Below are 14,126 nucleotides of genomic sequence, written 5' to 3'. Positions count from 1 at the left end.
CAGCCTTGTATGTGGGTTCTTTGACATGCCAAGATGATTCCCATCTCAGAGCTTTGGTATCTGTTGTCGATTTTGCAGGAAGTGACTCCTACTGTGATCTCCTGATTCTTTTTTATTTTCATCTTTATTAACTTGAGTATTTCTTATTTATATTTCAATTGTTATTCCCCTTCCCGGTTTCTGGGCCAACATCCCCCTAACCCCTCCCCCTCCCCTGGTATATATTTTTCTATGACATGCATGGTAAGTGTACACTCATGTCACAAAAACGGTTCGATTATTAACATTTCGAACTGTTCTTGTTGGTGGAAACCTGTGTCACATTCCTCAGTCTGACGTGGTCTGGATTGGGTGATTCCGGGCAAAGGCTCAAACTGATTTTCAAAAGAGGCCAAATAATTTTATCGGAGCTGAGTGATATTAGATTTAGAGAGGAGACACTGTCAAGATTGACAAGTGGATGTGTCAATGAGAGTACTGAAGCACCTTGACTCTTGTTTGGGGCTTTCAATCATGGGGTTGAAGAAAAGGAGGGAGTTGGTTACTTGTAGGGACACTGGTTCTTTATTTTGTGTGGAAGGCAAAATTAACCAAACCTTTAGTTCCTGTGCATGGCTCTTCCCATAGTGCATCTGACTTTCCTCACATCCATACCTAACTACACATATGGATAAAATGGTCGATAAGTGACTTTCCTTAAGTGTCTACTTGAGGACTCAGTTTGACTACCCTGCATATGTGCCACAAACCAGTTCAGGTGAGATCAGCCTGTCCGTTCTTCCTTCCTCATGCATCGGTGCTACCCTTGACTAGAGATTGTCTAAACTTGAATGTTGCCAGGAGTGCTTCAGAGAAGAAAGGAGCCCAGTGCAGGGTGGATGTGAAGCAGGGGTGTGTGCCATATATGTAGGTTAGTATAAGAGAGAAACCAAATAGGGTCCTAGGTCAAACAGTCTCCTCTGCTCTCAACCACAAGTCCTAGGCTAGCAGGGGATACAGAGATAGCATGGCCCTATTTCAGAATAACAAACAAGCAAAAAAGCCTTTATGGATTGAACCAGGTCTATTTGTCTTGTTCATTGATGGTCCTCATGGCCTACTCTGCTTGCTGCAGTCACAAGTAGACACAGCGATTGTTTCTCGAGTGAGTAAGCACGTGAGAACTGATGTTTTATAATTTCTCAAACAACTTCCTTCCTATCTCCACAGTCTAGGTATTTCTTTACTATCTTCTGCCTTCATTAAAGCTGAGGACACGATGTGTATTTAAATCTTTTGTTACCTTTACTTGGTAGTGTGGGGCATGGGCGTGTGTGTGTGTGTGTGTGTGTGTGTGTGTGTGTGTGTGTGTGTATCGCCATGTCCATGTAGAAGTCAGGACAACTTGTGGGAGTCAGTTCTCTTCTTTCACCTCATGGGTCCAGAGGTGAGGTGCAAGTGTCTACCCACTGAGCAACACCCTGGGCCCTAAATCCATGCTCTTGTAGTAAAAACATGGCTATCACCATTGTCTGCTCTCCTTTCCCTTTAGAAAATGGCTGAGCATGGGGAGGCCTCTGAGGATCAAGTTTCTGAGTTTGATGGTGAATGTCTCCCTGAGCTCTCTGCTCTTCTCGGGGTGGATGCAGTTCAGCTGGTAAAGAGCCAAGAAGAAGAAGAGAATAAAGAACGGATGAAAATGAAGAAAGGTTTTAATGCACAGATGCGCAGTGAAGCCAAACGGCTGAAGACTTTTGTGACCTATGATGCGTTCAAATCGTGGACCCCACAGGAGATGGCAGCTGCTGGGTTTTACTACACGGGTGTGAGACATGGGGTTCAGTGCTTCTGCTGTAGCTTAATCCTCTTTGGTACTAGCCTCAGGAAAGTTCCCATAGAGAGCCACAGGAAATTACGATCCCAATGTGAGTTCCTCTCGGGCAAAGATGTTGGAAACATTGGCAAGTACGACATACGGGTGAAGAGTCCAGAGACGCTGCCGAGAGGTGGCAGAGCAAGGTACCATGAGGAGGAGGCCAGACTGGAGTCCTTTGAGGACTGGCCGTTTTATGCCCATGGGACATCACCTCGTGTACTCTCAGCTGCTGGCTTTGTCTTCACAGGTAAGAGGAGTCCGTTTGGTGAGGTGTTTCTGTGGTATTTAAAGTTTAGGTTTCATTTTGTGTGTAATATTTTTTAGTGAACCCTCACTGATGAAGGTGCTATGTTAAACATAGGATGCATTTCATTAAATTTCAAGTGCAACAATTTTGCTTCTGCTTTAATATGTGTTTAGTGTAGCTTTATTGGTTTGCTATACATCTGTCTGTAAACATACACACACACACAGACACATATGTTTGCCTGTGTATCAAGTGTTACTTTTCTTCACATGTAGACCTTCAGTGTAGCAGCAGTGAGCTGAGGGTATAGCCCAGTGCTAGAGCACTTCTGCAGCACCTACAAAGAACAGGCGTGCTGGGCTGGAGTGCGTCTTGTTCTGGTACATTCTAGTCAGCTCCAAGACACAGGTCGCGCTATTGCCGGTCAGTCATATGCTTTCCTGCCTCTGTAGGTAAAAGGGACACTGTGCAGTGTTTCTCCTGTGGCGGATGCTTGGGAAACTGGGAAGAAGGAGATGATCCCTGGAAGGAGCATGCCAAGTGGTTCCCCAAGTAAGTGGATAATTATTTTAGTTTTTACAAAGCAAAATAAAACCAGAGGCAAAAGAGCTACATTGTAGGAATATTCCCTTGAGTTCTCATCTTTCTCTTATCCAATATGGGATCACCCCAGATCTTTTTAACTAATTAAAGTGACAAGTTTGAGTCACAGGAGCTTCAGTGTTTTCTTCTATTTTAAAAGCTATTTTTCTTTTATTTTTAAATTCATTTTCGGTTTGGTGTGTGTGTGTGTGTATGTGTGTGTGTGTGTGTGTGTGTGTCTGTGTCTGTGTGTGTGTATGCACGTATGCATATGTGGGCTGCAGGTTGACCTATCATGTCTTCCTTATCACTCTCAGGGATCACTGAACCAGAACTCATAGATTGGCTAGACTAGCTGGCCAGTGAGCCCTGGGACCTGCCTGTCTCTGCTACCCCAGGCCTAGGGTTAAATAAGTGTGTGACCATACCCCACCCTTAAGGAGATACTGGGATTCAAACTCCCAATCCACATGCTTGTGCTGAGGCATTGTATCTACTCAGCCATCTACTTATTATCCCCAATACTAAGATGTCAAGAAGCAGTTCTGTGACTTACCCTAGGTAATGAATGAATTAGTCTGCGCAGGGCTGGAAATGGTGTATAAATGAAAGAAAGCAAGAACGTTTAAGGCATTACAAGTAGTGTCACATCCTGCTGAGTATGCAGTAAGTGAAAATGCTTGCTGAGTGCATTGGCACACACCTGTACTCCCAGCATTAGGAAAGTGGACACTGGAGAATCAGGTATTCAAAGCCACCCTCTGCTAAAAGGCAAGAGGACCAGGTAAGTCCTAGGTCACCCACATCCTTGTGCCACAAGAGAAAATACGTTTTGTTTCAGAGAGTCAAGGTTTTTGTTAATGTACATTTCTGCTGAGAAAAAGCATATTGTAATTATTTTTAGTGATTGGTTTAGTGCTGGTTTTGTAATTTCTTTGTTTCTGCCAAATAAAGATTTATTTCTTTCCCTGTTCTTCAAGCTTTCACTATGGAATGATTCCCGAAAAGGAAAGGAGCAGTATAGTACGCACTTGCCAGCACCTGGTCAGGAATATGCCCTCGACTCTGGCTAATTCCCCACGGAATGACAATAAGCTGGCTACTTCAGCCACACAGAGAATTGATCACTGTTACAGCGTATGAGACTTTCCAAACAAGCTGAACCACATTATCTCTCTCAGAGTCAAGTGTCTGAATCAGCACTTGAATGCTCACTTCCCTCCATCTCTTAATGCTTTGTAAAATACATTTTAGTGTGTGTGGAGGGGATGGGGATGTGGCTTATATGCCAGAATGTGGGCATAGTGACACTGCTTCTTCTCCAGTCCCCTTGTCCTGGAATTCTAGAGTCCTGCCTCTGACTCCCTGCCCAGCCATTGGCCACTGGCAACTTTAGTCACCAATCACACCCAGCTGGAGACAGGGACCCTCAGCGCCTCACATGTGGGATTCTCATGCAATTTGAGAACCAATAACAACACAAGCATTAAACTAAACGCACAGCACAATTTAAGAAAGTACTGTTGAGATGGGAGTGATGGCATGTGCCTGTAATCCCAGGTCTGTCCAGGTGGAGGCAAGGGGGTCGCAAATTGAAGTTTGTATTTTTGCTATTTAAAGAGCCTAAGGAGAGCCTGTGCCAGGTGGAATCCTATCTCAAAAGGAAAAACAGTATTGTAACGATTTTAAAGCAGATTAGTTCATTATAATATTTCTAAAAAGGATTTATAACCCCAACTCACTGTAGTTCACCCGATGTGCTATGTCCTACAGGGGTGACAGTCAGGCATAGAACAATGCATGGAAATATATGAAAAATGTAGCCACAATCACTGGGTGCCACAGACACTGAATGGAAGCCCTTGAGGATATTTGAGTCATGTAATGGAGTTCATCGTCTCATGAGAATATGAAAGGGCAAGGCTGGTTTCCTTTCCATTGACAAAACAGTTCTCAGTCCCTTACCACACCATTAGAAAGAAACATTAGTGTCAGTTAGAGGAATGCTAAAAGTACCTTCATGGACTGGAGCGATGGCTCAGCGGTTAAGAGCACTGACTGCTCTTCCAGAGGTTCTGAGTTCAATTCCCAGCAACCACATGGTGGCTCACAACCATCTGTAATGGGATCTGATGCCCTCTTCTGGTGTTTCTGAGGATAGCTACAGTGTGCTCACATACATAAAGTAAATAAGTCTTTTTAAAAAGTAGCTTTATTCTTATGGAAAAGGAATGCCTTTCCAGATGATATTGAACTTCATAAAAAATCAAAATCAATAGATTAATATGCTTCTTTAAGATTTTCATGATGTTTTTGCTTCATAGGAGACTTATGGTACAACTGATTTTTCCATTGATCCATTTTCTGTCCTTGATTGTGGATACTTGGCTTAGCCCACACCAGCTGAATCAGAAAGGCAGAATATTCCCCAGTCCATCTAGCCTGTATCAGTCTCTCTGACTGCTTGCTTTGCACTTGTGGGTTAAGAAAACCGACAGTGGAGGGCAATGGTAGGCTTATAGTGCTCCTGAGACTGGCGTAGGAAGATTGCTTTAGCCCAGGCGTTTATGATTAGCTGGACAACACGGGTAAAATACAACAAAAGTAACCTGAAGATTCAATTGTAAATAGCTGTGTGTGATCATTAATATAAATAGATAATTCTATCAGAACACTTGCAGTTCTCGTGACTTAGGTGCGTTTTTAACTTTTAATACAATAATGTTGATCACGTTTCCCCACTTCCTACACAGCAAACTTCATGTTCTTTCTCTTTCTCTTTCAACACCCTCCTCTACGAAGACACCCAAAAATCTAAACAATCAAAAGGACAGTAAAAAAAGGAAAAGAAGAAGAAAGAAAAAGAACAATGCCTACGAAAGTAGTGTGGGGTTTGTTTTGTGTTGGCCAACTATGGGGCCTGCACTGGAGTGCGCTTTACACCTGGGAACACGCTGCTGAGGGACCGGTCTCCCCTCTACCGGTAGCTTGCAAATAGCTCTGGGTGAGGGTGGGGCACTGTGTCCACTTCCCCCTCTCACTAGGGCTCCATCGGGTTGGGACCTGCTCAGGTTTTGTGTCTATGGGGAAAGTTTTTTTTTTTTTGACAGTTTTACTGATATATAAAGTACATCAGTTCAATAAGTTTTATCAAATGTTCATTGCAGTGTAGAACATTTCTGTTTATAGGACTATATTTTAATTATATTTTTAATTACAGATGTGAATTTCTTCAAAGTAAGAAATCCACAGAGGAAATTAACCAGTATATTCAAAGCTACACGGGATTTCTTCATGTAGCGGTAATTGACATCAGCCAACTTTTTCAATAGTGTTCTTTACCAAGCAATATCCGAACTGTCAGGGAGAGGGTTTCTGTTTTGTTTTCTGATGGATTCTGTGCCTTTCTCCCTTTCTCTTCTCATTCTCCTGCCTCTTGTCTGCAAAGAGGAAAACAGAAATCCTGCTGCCTTGCTAAGCTGGAGCCGCTTAGACTTGGCTTTCCAGGCTGGCTGTGGGTGGCTTCTGCCTCCTTCCTTTCCTCTGCCTGAGGCCACTCCCTAGCATCCGTCTGCTGCCTCCACGTGGGTGACAGACTCAGTCCTCTGTGGTACCTGGCAGAGGCAGGGCACTCAGAGCTGCCTCCTGCAGCTGGGTATTTAGACTCAAACCAATGAGTGTTGGGCAGTGGGAAAATCCACCCAAACTAAAGCCAAGGGAGACTGTACTGGCTGACTGACTCAGACAGCATGGGCTGAAAGTCTGGGGGAGTTCTCTCAGAGGGAGAGTTGCTCAACTGGAGAGGCCCTTCTGAGGTGAGCCCTTTCCTAAGTCTCAGTTCCTCATGAGTCACATACATCTGTGTGTGACTGCAGTTCTGTTGTTGAGCTGTCTGGTAAGAGTGGTCCTGAGAAAGTTTCCATTTCACTGGTGTTTGGAACTGCATAAACATTCCCCAAATCAATAAAAATCAAACCAGAATGAAAAACGACTGCTTTGCCCACATTCGGCTGCTCTAATGAAACTTTGCTTCAGTGGGGGAAGTTCTTCATTTGCAGCTCACAGATGGATGCATAATTTATACATTAATCAGTTGGTAACCAAATTTCTTTCCTCAGGGAGAACATTTTGTGAATTCCTGGGTGAGAAGAGAATTACCTGTGGTATCAGGTAAAACCTTAGACACATTCCAAACACTTTGTTTCTCTGTTTCTTTTTGTTTTTTCTCTGTCTCTGTCTCTGTCTCTGTCTCTGTCTCTGTCTCTGTCTCTCTCTCTCTCTCTCTCTCTGTGTGTGTGTGTGTGTGTGTGTGTGTGTGTGTGTGTGCACCACATGTACAAATGTGTGTTTTTGGGAGCCAGACAACGGCATCAGGTCCCTTGGAGGTGGAGTAACAGGTATTTACGAACTGTGGTATTTATGATGCGGTTGCTGGGAACTGAACTCAGGTACTCTGGAAAAGTAGTCAGTGCTCTTAACCACTGAGCCATCTCTCCATCCCTCATCAACTTTCTTTAAAACTTATCTTGATAAATGATTTCCCTGTTATGGAGTGACTTTGTTTTCTTTTTGTTGTTACTTTATGAGCAGGACAGATGGTTCAGTGTTTAATGCACTTGCTACTCTTGCAAAGGACTCAGGTTCGGTTTCCAGCGTCCTCTGGCAATTCACAACAGCATAAGTTTAGTTTCAGAGGATCCAGTGTCTTTCTCTGATTTCTGTGGCCACCGCACACATGTGGTACAGTCAAACAAGTAGACCAAAATAATGCAATTTATAAAGGTAAATTAAGAAAATACAGACTCATTTACTTATTCAAGTCTATGTATGTCCATGGGTCCCACGTGTGAAGGTGCAGAAGTCAGAGGACAACTTATAGGAGTTGGTTCTCTCCTTCTACCATGATGGCATTAATTAAGATGTTATTAGGTTTAGTGGCAAACTTCTGTATCATGGAGCCCTTCATTGAAGTGGCTTACTTAGTTTTTAGTGCAGGTAAGCATAACTATGTAGTGTTGCTGCTGCAATGGATGCTCCCTTTAAAACAACTAAACTTTTGGATAAAATGTTTTGGAAGCAGTTTTTAGGGTCTCTCCTATCCCAGGTTGGCCTCAAATTCAAACGAGCCTTGAATTTGTGGCCCTCCTGCTGAGTGTTGAAGTGGAGCTTCTCAGGTGCTGGGGATGGAACCAAGGCTATTAGGAGAGCAAACTACCCATTGACCTACATCCCCAACCCCCAAAGCATCCTCAAATGGCTTAGTGCATTGTTAAGAAATTGGGGGATGTTCACAACCAAATGAGGTGACAGATCTGAGGACATTACTTGTTTGCTTAGAATAGGCCTGGTCCTCTGGTCCCATCCCAGCACCCATGGAAAACAAAACCTTAGTGTTAGGAATTTAGGTCAGTAGAGCAACTACATAGCAAGTAGGACAGGCTCCTACTTCAGGCTGAGCAGAGTCAGGGACCTGGGGACAAGGGAGAGTGGACAGGAAGAAAGTGATCATATTACAGTAAGTAGTCTGTGGTTGACTGGGTAGGATTGTTCATCCCTGTAATTGCTGCTCTTGGAAGGAGGCGCTTATGGCCAGATTGGACTATGATATTGGGTTAGAGGCCAGTATAGGCTGCATGAGGTTAGTGCCAGTTCCAGTGTCCATGCCTGTAATCCCAGCACTGAGGAAGCTGAGGCAGAAATATCACAGGTTGAGGATAGCTTATTACCTAGCAAATCATCATGGCCCCCACCCCCAATAAACTTGGGGTTGAAGGGACGTCTCTCATGTTAAGAGCATCAGTTGTTCATGCAGAGGACTTAAGTTCCTTTCAACATGTCTACATAGTAGCAGCTTACAATAATCCGCAACTCCATCTCTAGTGGATCTGACCTCCTCTCTCGCCATCTGGGGCCCTAGGCACACATATGGTACACATACATATGTATAGACAAAACACTCACACATATATACATACTTGAGCACATGCATGTGTGTGCATACACACATACATACACTCTTACACACAGATTGCATCCTTCTGGCTGGGACCACCATTTTCCAGTACCTTGCTAAAATAAGAAACACAAAGGGAAAAAGGAGAAGCATCTAGTGCTTGTTCTCCAGGTCTGTGGAAGGCAAAGCTGTTTCTTTGGCCACAGACGTAAGTGTCTACAAGAAGAGTGATATTGTAGACATAGGATTGTTTATTCAGGATACTCATGAATGTTACCATAGCAATACTGGCAGACTCTACAGTGTTACCCAGCATGTGCTTGTCATTATTAAAGAATCAAGTCAAGGCAGGAATCCTGGGCAGAGACTGACTGAGTGCGTTGAGCATATTAGGAACTCTAAGGGTCAGCAATGGGGCAATGAGTGCAGAGTGCTTTCCTTGCAAACACAATGCTTTGTATCGTGTCTCCAGAATCCACGTGACAAAAGGTGGGTGTCATTGTTGTATATTTGTGATCCCAGTCTGTGGAGGCAGAGACATGGATCCTGGGGTTTGACAACCTAGCCTGGGAAGTGAGACACCCTCCCTACCAAAAAGGGAAAAGAGCGAAGCGTGTCCACCGACTTCCACAGGCACATGTACATGCACATATGCCTTCATACACATGAACACACAGAACTTTAAGTCCTAAGACAGATTTCTGAGATAGGTGAAGAGATCAGGTAAAGAAGGAAGCCAAAGAAAGTCTGAAGTGCCAGCCTGCTCCAAACAGAGAACACCCTGTGAGCACTAAGGAAAACTGTAGAACCTATTCCCTGTGGCCATGTGGCTTAATAGAGGTCAAACCTCAAAGAAAACATAGGTTTCTAGACTGTGCGAAAAAATACTTATGCGCATGCGTGTACACACACACACACACACACACACACACACACACACACACGCACACACACACACAAAACTAACTTAAACTTTAAGCTCACCTGCATCCTTTTTCCCAAGCTTACAGCAATGACAGTGTCTTTGCTAATGAAGGACTAAGAATGGACACGTTTAAGGACTGGCCCCATGAATCATCTGTGGCTGTTGAAGCTCTGGTCAAAGCAGGTCTTTTCTACACAGGTGAGTCAGGTTTCCTTCTTTATGTGTGTGTGTGTGTGTGTGTGTGTGTGTGTGTGTGTGTGTGTGTGTGTGTGTGTGTGTGTGTTTGTGTGAGTGCGTGCGCGCACTCACATGAGCTTGCCTGCATGTAAGTACACATGCCTCATGCCTGCATGATGTCCTCAGAGTTCAGACAGGGTGCTGGATCCTGGGACTGGGGTTGCAATTGTCTTTGAGCCATCATGGGGGTGCTGGAACCAAACTGGACTCCTTTGCAAGAGCAGCCACTGCTCTCATGCTGAGCATCTCTTTAGTATCAGTATTTAGTGTGGACCAAACATTCAAATCCTCGTACATATTTCTGTTTTCTTCACCATTTGACATAGATCTCTTTGGGGCCCATAAGACCTTCAGTTTCCCAAAGCTCCCTAGTGTTCAGCCTCTGAACCTGGGGATTCTGCATCCACTTCATCCAACAGACATATTCCACTGGCACAGATGATCTTTTTACCACATGGTCTTAACGAATGACTCCTCTTGCCAGTCTCCCTCAAGTCTGTCTCATAGATGATGTGTTCTGTTTTTTTTCTTTTTTTTTGAGCTGAGGACCGAACCCAGGGCCTTGTGCTTGATAGGCAAGCGCTCTACCACTGAGCTAAATCCCCAACCCCGATGATGTGTTCTTATTTCAAGTTAAATATACCTGACAATAATGTGAGGAGAGGTGATTCTTTATAATCCATCTTGCAGAGCGTCTCCTAAATTTGTTCATTTATTCCATCCCTGGCAATGAGTACATTCTTTCTGATTTACTCATTAAGCAATTGCCTGTTGGTTGCCTGTATCTGTGATGCCCAGTAAATCTGAACATCTGGAGTTGTCTTGTGAGTTGGTGAACAGGTGTATGTGCTGTAGAACTGACCCCATTCCTTTTCTAGGCAAAAAGGACATCGTCCAGTGTTTCTCCTGTGGAGGATGCATGGAGAATTGGAAGGAAGGTGATGACCCAATAGAAGATCACACCAAGTTTTTTCCCAAGTGAGCAAAATGACTTCTCCTGACTGTGTAGTGCTTCTACTGTTATTTCCTCACTGTCCATGTCTTACCTGTGTGTGGTTTCTGCCCACTCTACTGCTTCTGCGGTGAAGGATAAATTTTTTTAAATTTAATTTTCTTGAATATTTTATGTATTTACATTTCAAATATTATTCACTTTCCCCCTCTCCCATACCCCCTCCCGCTGCTTCTATGAGGACGCTCCCACTTCCACCCACCCACTCCAACCTTAACACCCTGACATCACCCTACAATGGGAAAACAAGTCTTCACGGGACCAAGGGCTTTTTCTCCTATTGATGCTGGACATGACATCCTCTGTGGCTGGAGTCATGGGTCCCTCCATGTGTACTCACTGGTTGGTGGTTTAGTCCCTGGGAGCTCTGGTGGGGTCTTGTTGGTGGATATTGTTGTTCTTTCTATGAGGATGCAAACCCTTCAGCTCCTTCAGTCTTTTCTCTAACTCCTCCATTGGGGTCCTTTTGTTCAGTTCAATGGTTAGCTGCAACCATCCATCTGTATCAGTAGGGCTCTGGCAGAACCTCTCAGGAGACACATATATCAGGCTCCTGTCAGCAAATATTTCAGCAATAGTGACTGGGTTTGATGGCTGCATATGGGATGGATCCCCAGGTGGGGCAGTCTCTGGATGACCTTTTCTTCAGGAAGGACACAACATTATGTCTTCATCCCTTGTCTCCCATGACACCTTCCCTGTCCAGCTTTTTTCTCTTCATAGTTACATCTTAGTTTGGGTTGGGTCAATATACAGTCTTTTAAAGACAGGGTCTCTCTATGTCCCAGACTATCACAGAAATGCTATCCTGCCCAGGTAGGACTTGAACCCATGACCATCCTGCCTCAGCCACCCAAGTGCTGGCATTGCAGAGGGCTACTACCATATCTGGAAATTCCATGCCTTTCTGATTCTGTTTTATTACAAACTAGTCTTCCTCTTCTCCGCCTTCTGGAATCCTTTAGTGTTTTCTATTTCTGCTGTCTGAGATATCCCAAATGATTTTCCTTTTCCAGTGCTGGGAACAAAAGCATTGATTTGAGCACTCTAGGCAATCCCTTACAATTGAGTTACTCTCCCCCTTTTCTGCCCATCTTCAAGGTTATTTTCATTTCTCTTCCACACACAAGTGTTCAGCTGCAGAATGAAATTTGTTGTTTTTACTTAGTAATTAGAATCTTCAAAGATAATATCACTGCATGTGGTTTGAAAAGTGGGTATTTCTGGCCTCAGCAGTCTACACATGGAATCCTAGCCTTCTGAAACATGAAGGAAGAAATCCAGTTTTCTTTTATATTAAATGCTTTAATATGAACCATCCCCAAATGAATGTATTTTAAAGCCCAGCACTTGTAATTGAGGAACAAGAGTCTTTTGCCATGGTTTCCCTTAGAAGGCATGAAAGTCTGCAACTTGGTGTTTACAGTCTCTGTTGAGCTCTACAGTTGTGTTCTGTGTGCGTCCAACGCTTACCTAAAATGATGCTTTGCTGGGCACACCGGTGAAAGGCTGTCTTGCTAAAGCCAACATGTGAAAGAATGTTTACCTGGAGCAGGCAGAGGTGAAGGGATGTTTGGATATTGCAAACATGCAAATAACGTGTGATAAAGGAGTATAAATATGGCCCCACAAACGGGTGAGGGACATTGAGCTTTGGTTTAGTTTGCTCTGTCTCTCAATTCTTTGCTAGCCATAGGCATGTATTGGTTCACCTTATGTAGCATTGTTGAATTCCATTAGTGGTGATGTCAGAGAGAAACTTGCTGGAAGTGGATGAAGTCCAATTACTGAAACTTAAAATTAAAGTTTTAAATAATTATCTGGTCTTGAGGTAGAATAGTAATAATATTCCAAATGATGAAAACTATTCTTTTAAAAATATCTGATTAATGTATATTTATTTCATATAGTAATGACATTTTCATATATGTACATGACTTTTTTTTTTTTTTGGTTCTTTTTTTCGAACCCAGGGCCTTGCGCTTCCTAGGTAAGCGCTTGTACATGACTTTTACGTGTGTGTGTGTGTGTGTGTGTGTGTGTGTGTGTGTGTGTGTGTGTGTTAGGGTTTTACTGCTGTGAACAGACACCATGACCAAGACAACTATTATAAAGGCCATTTAGGACTGGCTTCTAGGTTCAGAAGTTCAGTCCGTTAACATCAAGGTGGGAACATGGCAGTGTTCAGGCAGGCATGGTGCAGGAGGAGCTGAGAGTTTTACCTCTTGTTCTGAAGGCAGCTAGGAGAAGGCTGGCTTCCAGGCAGCTGGGACAGGGATCTTAAAGCCTTTTCCAACAAGGGCACACTCCTAATAGTGTCACTCTCTGAGCCAAACATATACAAACCATCACAATGTATGTATATAATATGACATATGTGCATATATCACAACCTATTATAATCATGTTCACCACCATCCTCCCATTACCCTCTCTTATCTGCCTCTAGATTCCCTTGGTTCCTTTTCTTCTAAATCACATGTTTCAGACTAGCCCAGGGCCACATAGCACATACATATATAACTAAATAAATGGAATATTTCCTTCTAATCTTGAAGGTAGAAAATGATTGACAACCATGGTCACTTTGTTTATTTCCTTTTACTTACTTTTTCAAGTATTTGATTTTATGTGCATGAGTGTTTGTTCTGCATGTAAATGTGTGCACTATTTGCATGCCTTGTGTCCACAGAGGTCAGAAGGAGGGCATTAGATCCCCTAGCACTGGAGTTGCAGGAGGTTGTGAGCTGTTTGATAAGGATGTTGAGAACCAAGCCTCATTCCTCTTCAGGAGCACTAAGTGTTCGTCTGCTGAGCCATTTTTCCACGTTTCCCCCACCCCTTTTTCTCTTTATTTGGAAGTAGTATGTAGGAAAGTGGTGATAATGCAGAGGCCTTTTTCTTAATCCCTGGGATTATAAATTGGGAGGCAATCTAGTTGTATTTAAAACTTGGTCTACAATCTATTAATGGAGTTTTGTTTTAATTTCAAACCAGCATGTTGTTGTGAGTCACTAATGTGTTTACACATCTGGTCTAAAAGACAATAACAATAAAGGGCCTATGAGGCGAGGCTATGGAAGTGACAAGTTGCTGCAGGAGCAGTTCTTTGGCAAGTTTCTCTCTGACATCATCACTAATGGAATTCAACATCACTATGTAAGGTGAACCAATACATGCCTATGGCTAGCAAAGAATTGAGAGACAGAGCAAACCAAACCAAAGCTCAATGTCCCTCACCCGTTTGTGGGGCCATATTTATACTCCTCCATCACATGTTACTTCACATGTTTGCAATATCCAAACATCCCTTCA

The 14,126-nt window shown here is 43.4% G+C and overlaps 1 protein-coding gene across 3 annotated transcripts in view; it reads left to right on the top strand.

Moving 5' to 3' along the window:
• Naip5 (NLR family, apoptosis inhibitory protein 5) overlaps nucleotides 1-14,126 on the top strand; it is a 51,548-nt gene that overhangs the window by 9,981 nt on the left and 27,441 nt on the right. For 2 of the 3 annotated variants that reach the window (XM_087617895.1, NM_001447268.1), the window contains 6 exon segments: nucleotides 1,532-2,102; nucleotides 2,555-2,654; nucleotides 5,905-5,986; nucleotides 6,803-6,854; nucleotides 9,641-9,760; nucleotides 10,678-10,777. In XM_087617895.1, the coding sequence (XP_087474021.1) occupies nucleotides 1,535-2,102; nucleotides 2,555-2,654; nucleotides 5,905-5,986; nucleotides 6,803-6,854; nucleotides 9,641-9,760; nucleotides 10,678-10,777 (1,022 nt within the window). In that variant the 5' untranslated portion in view covers nucleotides 1,532-1,534. 3 annotated transcript variants of the gene reach the window in all.

Source organism: Rattus norvegicus, chromosome 2, assembly GCF_021556685.1.
Source record: "Rattus norvegicus strain SHRSP/BbbUtx chromosome 2, alternate assembly SHRSP_T2T, whole genome shotgun sequence".
NCBI lineage: Eukaryota > Metazoa > Chordata > Mammalia > Rodentia > Muridae > Rattus > Rattus norvegicus.
The sequence above is the reverse complement of the archived record's forward strand: the minus strand, read 5'-3'. Positions and strand labels throughout refer to the sequence as shown.